The 13,106-nt window shown below is 41.5% G+C and overlaps 1 protein-coding gene across 1 annotated transcript; it reads left to right on the top strand.

Moving 5' to 3' along the window:
* Positions 1 to 9,493: 9,493 nt before the first annotated feature.
* LOC135706997 (uncharacterized) lies at positions 9,494 to 12,214 on the top strand. Its single transcript, XM_065228716.1, has 3 exons — positions 9,494 to 9,629; positions 10,334 to 11,777; positions 12,055 to 12,214. Exons 1-3 carry the CDS (start codon positions 9,494 to 9,496, stop codon positions 12,212 to 12,214), a joined length of 1,740 nt encoding a protein of 579 aa, XP_065084788.1.
* Positions 12,215 to 13,106: the final 892 nt, after the last annotated feature.

Raw genomic sequence — 13,106 nt, 5'->3', positions numbered from 1 at the left:
TGAATGAGTATATAATCCGAAAACTTCATAAGCAGTAAGAATACAACATTGAATTTAGGTTGGCTGTATCGGAAATACATTTCATAAGTGATGGTTTGAGTGCTTTTTCAAAAAGGCAAAAAACACGAAAATTGCTTTTTTAATATTTTTGTAAAATATGTAACACATATTGTATAAAAACTATATACGATATCAACGGAAATACCTTAAGCTACAATATGGAACCAATGTTTCTAATTTGGAAAAAAGCACAGCGAGTACATTTATTTTTTTTTATATTATACTATCAAAGTTACCCGCATTATCAAAGATACCCCGTTTTACGGTAATCATTTATATGGTAACTTAGAAATTCAAATACGGTTTGATGTTGAAATAAACTTTTTATGTCATGGAACTTAAAATCAAATTACATAAATTCCTCTAATTCACTCGAATCTCACAACGGAATCTCCTGTGAAGAGCATTTGAAGTGATTTGAATAATTTACTTTTGCTTACGTTATATATGACGACTAGCAAATAGTAATTCCCATTTTTTAATGATCTTGCGTTTCTTTAAAATTTTTATTTATCTATGTAGGTAGATAAATTTGATAATTCGCTGAGAACTTTTCACAGAATGCCTTTATTATATTTTAGAATGTTAATTGTTTGCAGAACAATCATCAAAATTCTTGGAAAAAGATTATTTTCTTAGTTGGAAATGCTTAACATCAAATATCAGAATTAAAGTGGACATTTTATACGATAGATGAGAAGATGAAATAAAACGTTGATAGTCCCGTTGTAGTACGGCAGTGTATAATTTGTATATAGAAAGTAGAAAGCGAACAACAATTTTGAAGAAGGTACGATTCGGGTAGAGCGTCTCCTTTGCCAAGCTCATCCGTTAATGAGCAATGGTGAGGGGTATTTCTCCCTGCCACCACTGGCAAAAGGGATGATCGCCGATTTGCTCATGTACCTCCGATGTTCGGAAACAGTTATATCGATTGTTTCACACTCAAGTTGCCATCTGACGTAAACAACTACCCGATTCGTACCTTCCTCAAAATTGTCTTTTGCTCGCTTTTTACTTTGTCTATACTATTTTCACACTGCCTATCAACTCTATAATTTAATCTCCTCATTTATCTTATAAAATCTCCACTTTAAGTCTTATATTTGACGTTAAGCATATCCAATTATGTATATCAACAAGTAATAACACATGATTAGTTAAAGAAGATCATTTTCGATTTTGTATTGATTCTTCTAGGAACTCCCTGAAGGCTCTTTCAATAAATCCATTTTAAATTTATGTGAATTCACCTTAGAATTTCCATGCAATTAACCTTAAAAATTTCAGAAATTTCAGCTTAGAATCATTCCTGCATTCAATTGGAAATTCAATTCATATTCTTCTTAGAATTCTGAAGCATTTCCTCAGAATTCTCAAAACAAAAATCCGTCACAGAATAACTTTGAAACTCTTCTCAGAATTCCTTTGAGATTGTACCTTCAAAATTCGATTCCATTGGAATTCTCGGAATTTAAAGGGTGTCCACGATGAAATTGCCACACTATGAAATTGCTCTAACTTTTTAACCGTTGGGTAGAATTTAATGAAAATTTGGGTGGATTTAGTTCATAGTGCATTATTTACATCCTGCAAGTTTTAAAGTCCTGTGATCAAAACTCGCGGAAATGGAGTCGAAAGAACAGCTCGTGCGTGATAAAATCTTGCGCATTCATCACGAGAACAAGGATCTCTCGCATCGTTCCATCGCTAAAACGTTGGGAATCGCGAATTCCACGGTGTCGCGAGTGATTAAGCGGTTTGAGGAACGGTTGACCACCGATCGGAAGCCCAGAAGTGAAGGAAAAAGTATTCCGTACAACACCAAAAATCACAACCGCGTAGTTGGGGCCTTCAACCGAAATCCGAACGCCTCCGTTAGGGATGTGGCTAAGAAGCTGCACCTAAGCCGAAGTTTTGTCCAGAAGGCCAAAACTAAGGCTGGGCTTCGAACGTTCAAGGTACAAAAGGCCCCTAATCGCGACGAGAAGCAGAACAAGTCCGCCAAAACCCGTGCCAGGAAGTTGTACCTCAACATGCTGACGAAAGTTGAATGCTGCATCATGGACGACGAAACATATGTGAAGGCCGACTTCAAACAGATCCCCGGCAACCTGTTTTTCACGGCCAAGGATAAGTTCAGCGTTCCAGAGCATGTCCGCACTCAGAAGATGTCCAAATTTGCGAAGAAATTCCTGGTTTGGCAAGCCATCTGCACGTGCGGGAAGCGGAGTGCACCTTTCGTGACCCAGGACACGATGAACGGACAGGTGTACATAAAAGAGTGCCTCCAGAAGCGACTGCTTCCTCTCCTGAAGGCCCACAACGTCCCAACAATCTTCTGGCCGGATTTAGCCTCATGCCACTACTCCAAAGACGTGCTGAAGTGGTATGCGGACAATAAGGTCAATTTCGTGCCGAAAATGTTCAACCCTCCCAACACTCCGGAGCTCCGCCCCATCGAGAAGTACTGGGCGATTATGAAGCAGCACCTTCTTAAATGACCTAAGGTAGTGAAGACAGTCGAGGAACTGAAGAAAGTATGGGTTTACATGCAAAAAACGGTTGATTCACAGGTTGTGCAGAATCTTATGGCCGGGGTTAAGGCCAAGGTGCGGGCATTTGCGTATGGACTGTAAATAAAATACGAGTAAAATGGTAAAATGAAGTTTAATAGTTATTTCTCAATCCCTGAAAATTTGATGGCAATCGGATGAAAACTCGAATTTTGCGAATCAATTTTGTGTGTGGCAATTTCATCGTGGACACCCTTTATTTCGATAAAAAGTTCGGAATTTCAAATACTTTTGGGATTTCAGAATTAATTTTGAATTGAGGGGGTTTGAAGAAAAGGGGTGTAAGTGACTTTGATCGATTCTCTTCATCGAATTTCTCTTTCGTTAATAAATCAGCTGCAAACACATTCCTTGATTCTCGTGCCATTCTGGATGCTAGATGAGGACCTCCTTTATCAAACTATGTGACAGAAATAGCGCAAAATCTGTTTATAAAGCTGTAACTATCAAAAGAGAAAGTCGATGAAGGTAATGGATCAAAGTCACTTACACCCTTTTCCTTCTAACCTCCTCAATTCTTATTAGAATTGGACCTAGAATCCTTATCCAAACTTTATAGAATTCTTCTTAGAACTCTTGTTAAATGCAATCTCAATTATATTGGAATTATTTCCAAAATTGTTTCGGAGCTGAATTTTGCGTCTCTAATAATTTAAACAATAATGTCGCTTTTGATTATTGTTTAAATTATCAGAGACGCTCGTATGTGTTAAGCCAAGTTTAACATATAGGTAAACCTGGCTTAAGATTTAAGCAGAGATGAAGAAATCGGTCTTCAAAGCAAGTCTGTACTTTGGTATTCTCCTCTGATATATCTTGGTGTTATCCCTAGAATCCTGTAAAATTATCTTAAAATTTACTTTGGATTTTCTAAATTTTTTAATCATCCATTGAAAATCTATCACTGACAAATACCTTTGGAAAGTTTTCAAGGTTTACAATTTATTTTCGGGCAAAGGAGGTATATTTTCTCCGATTTTTAATCAAAATTGAAGACATTTCCGAATAGTTTTCCTGGTGCTCTAAAGTTTTGCGGTTCACTGGCCACCATGGTTAAAATTTTAAATTTTTTAACAGACATGTATATTTTGTTAAAACTACTGTAGACTTTCTAAGCCCAAGTACTCAATTAAAACATTTTGTTGATATTTTAAATTTCACTCTATTTTAGTAGTGAAAAAGTGACTTTAGTGACTGTTTTTAGGGAAATAGTGACTTTAGTGACTTTGACTATATGTTTTAGTATTACTTCTACGTGAAGTCAACGATTTACATAGTTGAAGATGTTAATTTCAAATAACAGACTGTAGTGGTAATTTTTATACGATAGATGGAGTAGATGAAAGCATAGAGTTGATAGTTCCGTTAGAGTACGGCAGTGTGAAGATTGCATATAGATATTAGAATAGCGAGCTAGGTCAACTTTTAAGGAAGGTACAAATCTAAAGTTTTGCGGTTCACTGGCCACCATGGTTAAAATTTTAAATTTTTTAACAGACATGTATATTTTGTTAAAACTACTGTAGACTTTCTAAGCCCAGCTTCAATTCACCAAATCGATGCAACGAAGAGACTGCTGGCTTTCTTTTTCTGTTAAAGTCGAACAACTTCGTAGCATTCTAGAACCTCAGTCGACGTGCACAAACAAATGTTCAATCGCTTGTCTCTCTTTCTTCCGTTGCTCCATTGGTCTTTCTTTCAAGCTTCGGTGAAACAGACGAGCAAAAGAGCGCTCGATTTTGATAGTTTCGTCTTTCATGAAACACATGGGTTTCATGACATAAATGACGGAAAATGAATATTTTAAGCATAAAACATTTGAAGTTTCCACGTAATAGGTATGTTTAATTTATCTTCCATCCACATATTTATCTAAAAAATAACGAAAACGGGACATAACGCATATTAAACAAATTGAAAGAGCGGTGATAAATAGTGTTCGTGAAAGGTATTGAACGTCAAAATGAGGTTTCGTTTAACTAAAAAATCGACGTTCCTTACATTGAAAGTGATGAGCAAAGCAACGACGAGAAGATCTACAGCCAGCCAGCCCTGATCGTTAGTACCCTTCGAAAAAATAATAATAAAGGGTGTATTCGATAAAAATGGCACACATATATTTACTCACCTAAATTAAATCAATTAGCAGATTTTCTTGAAATTTTCAGGGAATGAAAAACTACTAATCAGTTATGATTTACATTATTTTTTTTTAAATTCAATTTCGTCTCCCATCCCGAATGCCCACACCTTCCTTTTTCACTCCACCCATCAAATTTTAAACAATAGATATTCCCAGTGTTTGTTGTTTTTACCCAAATTTTCTTCAACTCCAGCTCTGTTTTAATAGTTTTGGGATGTTTGCGTAGTTCCTTCTTTAAAATTGCCCAGAATTTTCCAATTGGGCGAAGTTCCGGTGAATTTGGTGGGTTCCTATCTTTTGGCTCAAAATTGACTCCGTTGGCTCGGTACCCTCCAACACGTTTCGAGCATAGTGGCCGGATGCTAGATCACGCCAAAACAGAGTTGATCCTTTGTGCTTCCTTCTGAATGGCAAGAGCCGCTTCTTGAGGCACTCTTCCGTGTAAATCGCACCGTTGATTGTACCGGAAAAGATGAAGGGAGCGCTTATTTCATCACATTCACAAATCGCCTGTCAGACCAGGAACTTCTTTGCAAATTTCGATAATTTCTTCTTTCGAACATCCTCCGGAATATCGAACTTAGACAAAATATTCTTGCCCATGAGGTTGACGTCGACCTTGACGTAAGTTTCCCGTAAAGTTTCCGGGCGCGGGTTTTCGCAGTGATGTTTGCTCTTCATTCCAGTTTGGGGCTTTTGCACCTTATAAACATGTAACCCAGCACGTTTCGTGGTTTTCTGCACAAAACCGACTGACACCTTAAACTTTTTAGCGACATCTCGAATTGACATGTTTGGACGGTGCTTGAACTGTGTGGTGTGGCCATTTTACTGTCCATTGAACCACTTTTACGACCACTCCCTTCCTTCCTTCGGGAACTCAGACGCTCCTTGAAGGTTCTTATCACAAGAGACACAGTTGTTTTTTTACAATTCCAAGCTTTTTAGCGATCCATCGGTGGGACGCCTCTGGATTGTGATTGTAAGTGCACAAAAATTTTTCACGGAAAATTTCTTGTTTCGACGACATGACTGGAAATACTGTACACAGGGGGAAAAAAATTACCCTAAATTTAAGTTCTTTTTACTTAATTTTGGGTAATTTTGAGTTTTGCATCCCACTCTCACTTTTTGTTGTTGTCAAAAACGGAACGAGAGATTCGACTTTCTCATGACTACTAGTAAATAAGCTACTAGTGAGTATATGAGATATTCTCAAATTTGAGTCAATTGAACTCTATTTTGCGTAGAAAATACTCACGAGTAAGTAATTATTTTTGCCGTAGTCAAATGTAAACTACTATAAGCGGTTTACTGAAAATTAGCTTATTGAACGGAACATGGGAGATGAGTGAAAAGAACTTTGTATAATGTTCTTCGAATCGACGGCAGTAAGAAGTCAACCTACCCTACTTCGATCGTACACAGCAATCTGATCGTTTCGATGAGTGACGAACCCGCAGTCATCGAGCACCCATCGTCATCGTTTTTGTTCGTCATGTATACGAAGCCGGCTAAGTAACGAAACTATGGAGAGTCTCTCTCGGATTTATTAGTTGTAAGATAGTATGTATAAAGTTGTGCACACATTAAAAAATACATATCAGTTTCCATAAATACGTCCATGAGTTCAGTCCAGTTTGATTGTCCGCTTAGCCAGAGAAAGCCGGTAACACGAGGCTCCACTAACTAGAGGAGCCAGACGGTGTCGACGTCTCGTACATAAAAAGGTCCTTCGAACCGGATCGTCTGGTTGAAGTGGATTGCTGATTGTTCATCTGGCACCAGTTTCGATAGAGGAATACATGGTAGGTGGATCGTTGAGCTAGAGCAAAGCGCGTGTAATTTATCGAATAGAATCGTTTTTCGCCATTGTGACCCTTACTTGCCCTTTGTAACTCGAACACAACCATCGTCGTAATTGTTCCTTGATTACGATGGCTGCCTCCATTTTGTCGTTCCAAAGAATGCTTCAAGCGCTGAAACAACGTGCTACGAAAATTTTGACCTTCGTGACCTCTTTCAAGGATGGAGAAGATCTATTGCTACTTGAAATCCGCAAACAGGGTCTTGACGAAATGCCTGAATCTTTTTTCGAGACCGAGACCAAACTTTACGGCCTAGTCAAGGACGATGAACTTTCGGTTATCGAAACGGCAGGTGAAGAATATTACGATCTGTTAAGTGAGATTAATTATCAGATCACGAAAAAATTGAAACCCCTTTCGATCCCCCAAGATATAAAGACCTCTCTCGACACCAGTGTTTCTCAAAAGCCCTTACCTGATTCTTCTATCAAACTTCCGGAAATTACGTTGCCACATTTCAGTGGACATTACGAGCAGTGGATCTATTTTCGGAGTCAGTTCAACCTGCTGGTCCGGCGAAACGAATCCCTCAACGATCAACAACGTCTGCACTATCTTCAATCGTGTCTTACTGATGAAGCAGCGGCCATCGAAACTCCGGAAGAATCCTTTTCATCATTGTGGAAGGCTCTCGAGTCACGGTACGAGAATCTTCGGTGGCTGGTCGATCGCCATCTTGCTGAAATCTTCCAGCTGAAGCCCATCCTAAATGAATCCTCTTTTGCTCATCGTGAACTGGTGAACGTCGTGCAGAAAAATCTCCGGGCCTTGTTGTCGTTGAAGCTCAACCTCGATTCACTTTCGGACTCAATGGTGGTCTACGTCGTCGCATCTCGTATTGATAAGCAAACTCATAAGGACTTCGAATCCCAAATCGTCGGTACAAATCTGGTCAAATGGCAGGAAATGGTCGACTTTCTGCAAAATCGTTGTCGCGTTTTGGAAAATTTGGAACAGGATTACAAACCATCGTCTCGACCCAACATTAAACCTATCGGCATCAACCAACAACCGAAGGTTTTGGTCAGTTCACGTGAAGATGATTCGAAGAAGAGGTTTGGTTGTTTCCACTGTATGGGTAGCCATTACATCAACGAGTGTCGTTCTTTTTTGGCCAAGTCTGCATCGCAACGCTTTCAGCGAATCAAACAACTTCATTTGTGCGTCAATTGTTTTAGCAACCGCCATATTGTTGCTGAGTGCAAAAGTAGCTCATGCAAAAACTGTGGACAACGCCACAATACCCTTCTCCATTTTGAACCCAAGTCATCGAACCCTTCCAACAGCGCATCGATAAACAACTGCAATTCGAAGGTTTGTGGTAGCAACAACGAACAACAAGCTGAACCTGAGGCTGGTCCAAGCCGTGTCGGATTGTGTGTTACCAGAATCATCGACTCCAATCAGCCAAGTTCTCCAGTCTCGATGGAAGCGCCCGGACCAGAGGCGTTTCATATTCCGAGAGGAGAGTCAAACTCAAAAACGATGTCTAAAAGGGTTCAACTTCTCGCATCCAACGATCAAGCGTTGTTGCATACAGCTATCGTGTACATTCGTGGTGGGAATGGTGAGCTTCAACAGTGTCGAGCAGTATTGGACTCCTGCGCGATGTCTACGTTCATGACTACGGCCTGTGCGCAGAAGTTACGTCTCAAAACCTTCTCTTCAAATGTCTCGGTTGTTGGGTTCGGAGGAGCAGGCAGGAAGATTGGAGAATCTATTGTTGCAAATGTGAGGTCAAAAACAGCTTTCTTCAATTCGATCTCTGAATTTCTCGTTACTCCCAACATAACAACCAAACTTCCGCTACAATACTTCAGTATAAGCAATTGGAAAATTCCAGAGTGGATTGATCTTGCCGACCCTCTCTTCAACCATACGGCCCAGGTGGAAATTCTGTTTGGCATCTTGGATTGGGACAAAATGATGTTGAGTCACACCTACAAACTTTCGGATGGTCAACCAACTTTTCGTCAAACCGTATTTGGCTGGGTTGCTACTCCATCGTGCAAGCGCTTCCGGTAACCAACGAGCAGTTAAACGAACAACTCGTTAAATTCTGGCAGCTGGAGAGCTATGGTCAAGAACGAATCTACTCTACCGACGAACAACAGGCTAAAGATCACTTCATGTCGACACATCATCGTGACGAATCTGGTCGTTACGTTCTCGCTCTGCCATTCAAGGACATCGACACGGAACTGGGGGATTCTAGTCACATGGCTCATCGAAGATTTCTCCTTCTCCAAAAGAGATTGATGAAGGATCAACACTTGTACTCAGAATACCGAAAGTTCATGCAAGAGTACATAGACTTCGGACATATGGAAAAGGTCAGCACATTCGATCCCCTCGAGCCTCCAAAGGAAACGTGCTATTTCATCCCACATCATGCCGTTCAAAGACCGGAAAGTAGTACGACGAAGGTTCGAGTAGTTTTCGATGCGTCGGCGAAAAGTAGCAATGGATTATCGTTAAATGATCTTCTATTAGTGGGTCCAACCCTTCAGCCCCATTTAGTTGACATTCTTCTTGGTTTTCGAGTCCACAAGGTCGTCGCAACAACAGATGTTTCGAAAATGTTCCGGCAAATGCTTGTTCGGAAGAAAGATCGTCGATTCTTGTACATTCTGTGGAGATCCAGTCCCGAGGATGAAATTTGCATCTATCAACTTGCTACTGTGACGTACGGCACAGCTTGCGCACCCTAGCAAGCCACTCGTACGTTGTTCCAAATATGTGCCGACGAAGCCGGAAAATTTCCATTAGCTGCAGAATTTAGGAAAAAGTCTGTGTATGTCGACGATGCATTGTTTGGTGCCGAGACAGTGGGGCAAGTTTTGGAGATGAGGAGACAGTTCGAAGGCATGCTGGCAACGGCCGGATTCGACTTGCACAAGTGGTGTTCGAACCGTGAAGAAGTATTGGCGGATCTTCCTACCGAAAAACTGGAGCAGAAGGTGCTGTTCAGTGAAGAAGGGCGTACAAAAACACTTGGGAACCCGCTCAAGACATCTGTAGTTTCGAGATCCCGTTATCAGCGTTCAGCGAAGGAGTTCCCACAAAGCGGAAGGAACTGTCCGACATTTCCAAATTATTCGATCCGCTTGGTCTCGCCGGACCAGTACTGATGACAGGGAAATTGTTAATGCAGGAACTATGGAAACAGAAGCAAAACTGGGATGAAGCGTTGCATCCAGAACAAGAACAGCTATGGAACGAGTATCGACGTCAAGTATACAGGATCGAAACTGCCAGGATCAGTCGCTGTGTGCTTCCTCTCGAGAATACGAACTGTGTCGAGCTATTGGGCTTTAGCGATGCCTCCAATAAGGGCTATGGGGCTTGTTTGTATCTCAGGTCACGAAATGTCGAAGGTCAAATTTCAATAAAATTGTTGTGTTCGAAACCGCACGTCGCACCTCTCAAGGCTAATCGATCCACGATTCCGCGCTTAGAACTTTGTGGAGCCGTTCTGCTCGCTCAATTAGTCCATCAAGTATCACGATCCCTACCAGTTGAAATCAACCAAGTCAGACTTTGGAGTGATTCAACAATTGTACTCAGCTGGATAAACACCTGCCCCAGCAAACTAGACGTATTCGTTTCCAATCGAGTCGTCAAAATTTTGAAGTTCACCGAACCTGGTGATTGGTCTCATGTGGGTGGTCACGAAAATCCCACAGATTTGATATCACGCGGAATCATGCCAGACGAACTGAGAACAGCCAAACTCTGGTGGAAAGGTCCACCGTTCCTGAAGAATCCCGAAAACACCTGGCCAAAGGACGTAGGACAAGTCCCTGAACAACATCTTCCCGAGCTGATGTCAATCACTGCGTTGCCTGTGGTGGTTGAGAGGTTCCAGCTATTCGACGACTGCAGCAGTTACAACACTATGGTTCGAGTCATCGCACTGATCAAGCGGCTGTTTCAAAACCGCAAGCGCAGCCCAGAAGAAAAGCTCTATGGAGAGTTCACCGACCAGGAGAATCGGCAAGCCATGCTGACACTCGTTCATCTCGCCCAGTTGGAATCCTTTCCGGAAGTATTCGCCCAATTGCAGAAACAGGTAACGATAAAGAACAGCTCGCTCATACCACTCTCTCCCTTCGTAGACCTCAACGGTGTCCTCAGGGTCGGAGGACGCCTGGCGAAGAAGACCTGCTCGTTCGACCAGAAGAACCAGATGATCCTACCGCCAAGCCACCCCTTCACCACTGCCATCATCCGTTCGGTGCATAAGCTCAATATGCACGCAGACGCTTTAACCACTTTGTGCGCCATCCGAAGGGAGTACTGGATCATTCGTGGGAAAAATGCCGTCAAGAAGGTCATTCGAGAGTGTATACGATGCTCCAAGAACAACGCACGCCCAATACAACAGTACATGGGCGATCTTCCAGTCTGTCGTTTGGAGGGAGAGTACCCGTTCTATCGTGTTGGCATCGATCTCTGCGGCCCAATCTCGATCAAACAACGCAACAAACGATCGACCGTCGTTCATAAGGGCTGGATTGTGCTTTTCATTTGTCTCGACACAAAGGCCATCCATCTCGAAATCGTCAGTGAGCTGTCCACCGGAGCATTTATGGCAGCTTTTGATCGGTTTGTCAGTCGGCGAGGCAAACCAGCAACCGTTTGGACCGACAACGGTACAAACTTCGTCGGTACAGCGAACGTACTCGACGAATGGAAATCCTTCTTCGACAGTATCGACAACCAAGACGGCATTCGACGAGCAGGTAACGAAATTGAGTGGCGATTCAATCCCCCAGAGGCTCCGCACTTAGGCGGTATCTGGGAGGCGAACATTCGACAGACCAAATCCTTGCTGGTGAAACACACAGCAGGCGCAACCCTTTGTTTCGAGGAGCTATCAACTGTATTGGCACGTATCGAAGCGGTGTTGAACTCTCGGCCTATCACACCGCTATCCGTCGACCCAGAGGACTTCGAGCCATTAACTCCGGGTCACTTTTTGATCTTCAGACCATTGACAGCTATCGCCCGTCCGGAAGTCAGCGTTCGAGTCAAACATCCAAGGTCGCGTTTCGAGCACATCACCCAAATCATCCAGCACTTTTGGGATCGCTGGAGTTCAGAGTACCTATCGTCACTACAACAAAGGTACAAATGGCACACACGGATTAAAGTCAAGATTGGACAACTTGCGCTAATCAAGAAGGACAATTTGCCAGTGCAAAAATTGTTGCTTGGTCGAATTATCGAATTGTTCCCTGGTTCTGATGGAGTAACGAGAGTGGTCAACGTCAAAACCAAGAATGGAATCCTGCGAAGACCTGTTTCGAAACTATCCTTCCTTCCAATCGATCCAGAACAGACAGTTGGAAGATCCACCTTCCAACGGGGGGAGGATGTTTAATGTTCTTCGAATCGACGGCAGTAAGAAGTCAACCTACCCTACTTCGACCGTACACAGCAATCTGATCGTTTCGATGAGTGACGAACCCGCAGTCATCGAGCACCCACCGTCATTGGGCACCCACCATCATCGAGCACCCATCGTCATCGTTTTTGTTCGTCATGTATACGAAGCCGGCTAACAGTAACGAAACTGTGGAGAGTCTCTCTCGGGTTTATTAGTTGTAAGATAGTATGTATAAAGTTGTGCACACATTAAAAAATACATATAAGTTTCCATAAATACGTCCATGAGTTCAGTCCAGTTTGATTGTCCGCTTAGCCAGAGAAAGCCGGTAACACGAGGCTCCACTAACTCGCGGAGCCGGACGGTGTCGACGTCTCGTACAACTTAATTTTGGGTAATTTTTCGGTTCCGTGTATCAATAACTATGAAACATGACAGATGTAAACAATACAATATGAATACGATTTACTCAAATTTTCAGGGTTTTTACTCATACGATTCAAAAGTTACAGAAGATTTTCGGTGTACCATTTTTATCGAATGCACCCTTTAATGTACCATCTTATGTTATTTATGTTCTTGGTAGTATAAATTCCGAGCATTTAGTGAACATAATAAAACACCCTTACATTCTGCAATTCTATTGAATAAAAACGGCCTTGCTTTTCTGAAACATTCTGTTAAAACATTTATGCATTTTACTTTGAAAATAATTAACATCCAAATCCCAATAAAAAAATAGGGTGCACAGAACGAATTACCATGCAATACATTTCATTTGAGGTTTTAATTTTAATTAAGAACAGTAATACTGAAAATAATTCTTATTCTGAGTATTTCAAAACAGTTTTAAGGAAAATTTCTAATGAATTCTGGTGATGATTTTTAAAAAATTCAAAACTGTGTTCCAAGGAAATTATGGGCAGCATTTTAAAGAATTAATGGGAGTAGAATTAGTATAACTAAAAAAAGAATTCCTATCGTAATTCCAGGGGAATTTCAGGAGAATACTAAGTCCATGCTGAGGAGAACTCCAAGTGAGGCTTTCTGGAGTATTTTTCGGGGAA

This window comes from Ochlerotatus camptorhynchus, unplaced genomic scaffold (genome assembly GCF_037179485.1).
Source record: "Ochlerotatus camptorhynchus isolate MF236.1 unplaced genomic scaffold, CSIRO-AGI_Acam_v1.1 ptg000300l, whole genome shotgun sequence".
In the NCBI taxonomy this organism is placed as follows: Eukaryota; Metazoa; Arthropoda; class Insecta; order Diptera; family Culicidae; genus Ochlerotatus; species Ochlerotatus camptorhynchus.
This window is presented reverse-complemented; position numbering and strand designations above follow the sequence as displayed.

Bases quoted from the DNA above. Each gene is read 5' to 3' on its own strand.
- LOC135706997 (XM_065228716.1), top strand. From the start codon at position 9,494: ATGAGGAGACAGTTCGAAGGCATGCTGGCAACGGCCGGATTCGACTTG. The intron at 9,630-10,333 runs GTACAAAAACAC...AAAATCCCACAG, and splicing joins GCTGTTCAGTGAAGAAGGGC to ATTTGATATCACGCGGAATC. The intron at 11,778-12,054 runs GTACAAATGGCA...AATCGACGGCAG, and splicing joins CTATCGTCACTACAACAAAG to TAAGAAGTCAACCTACCCTA.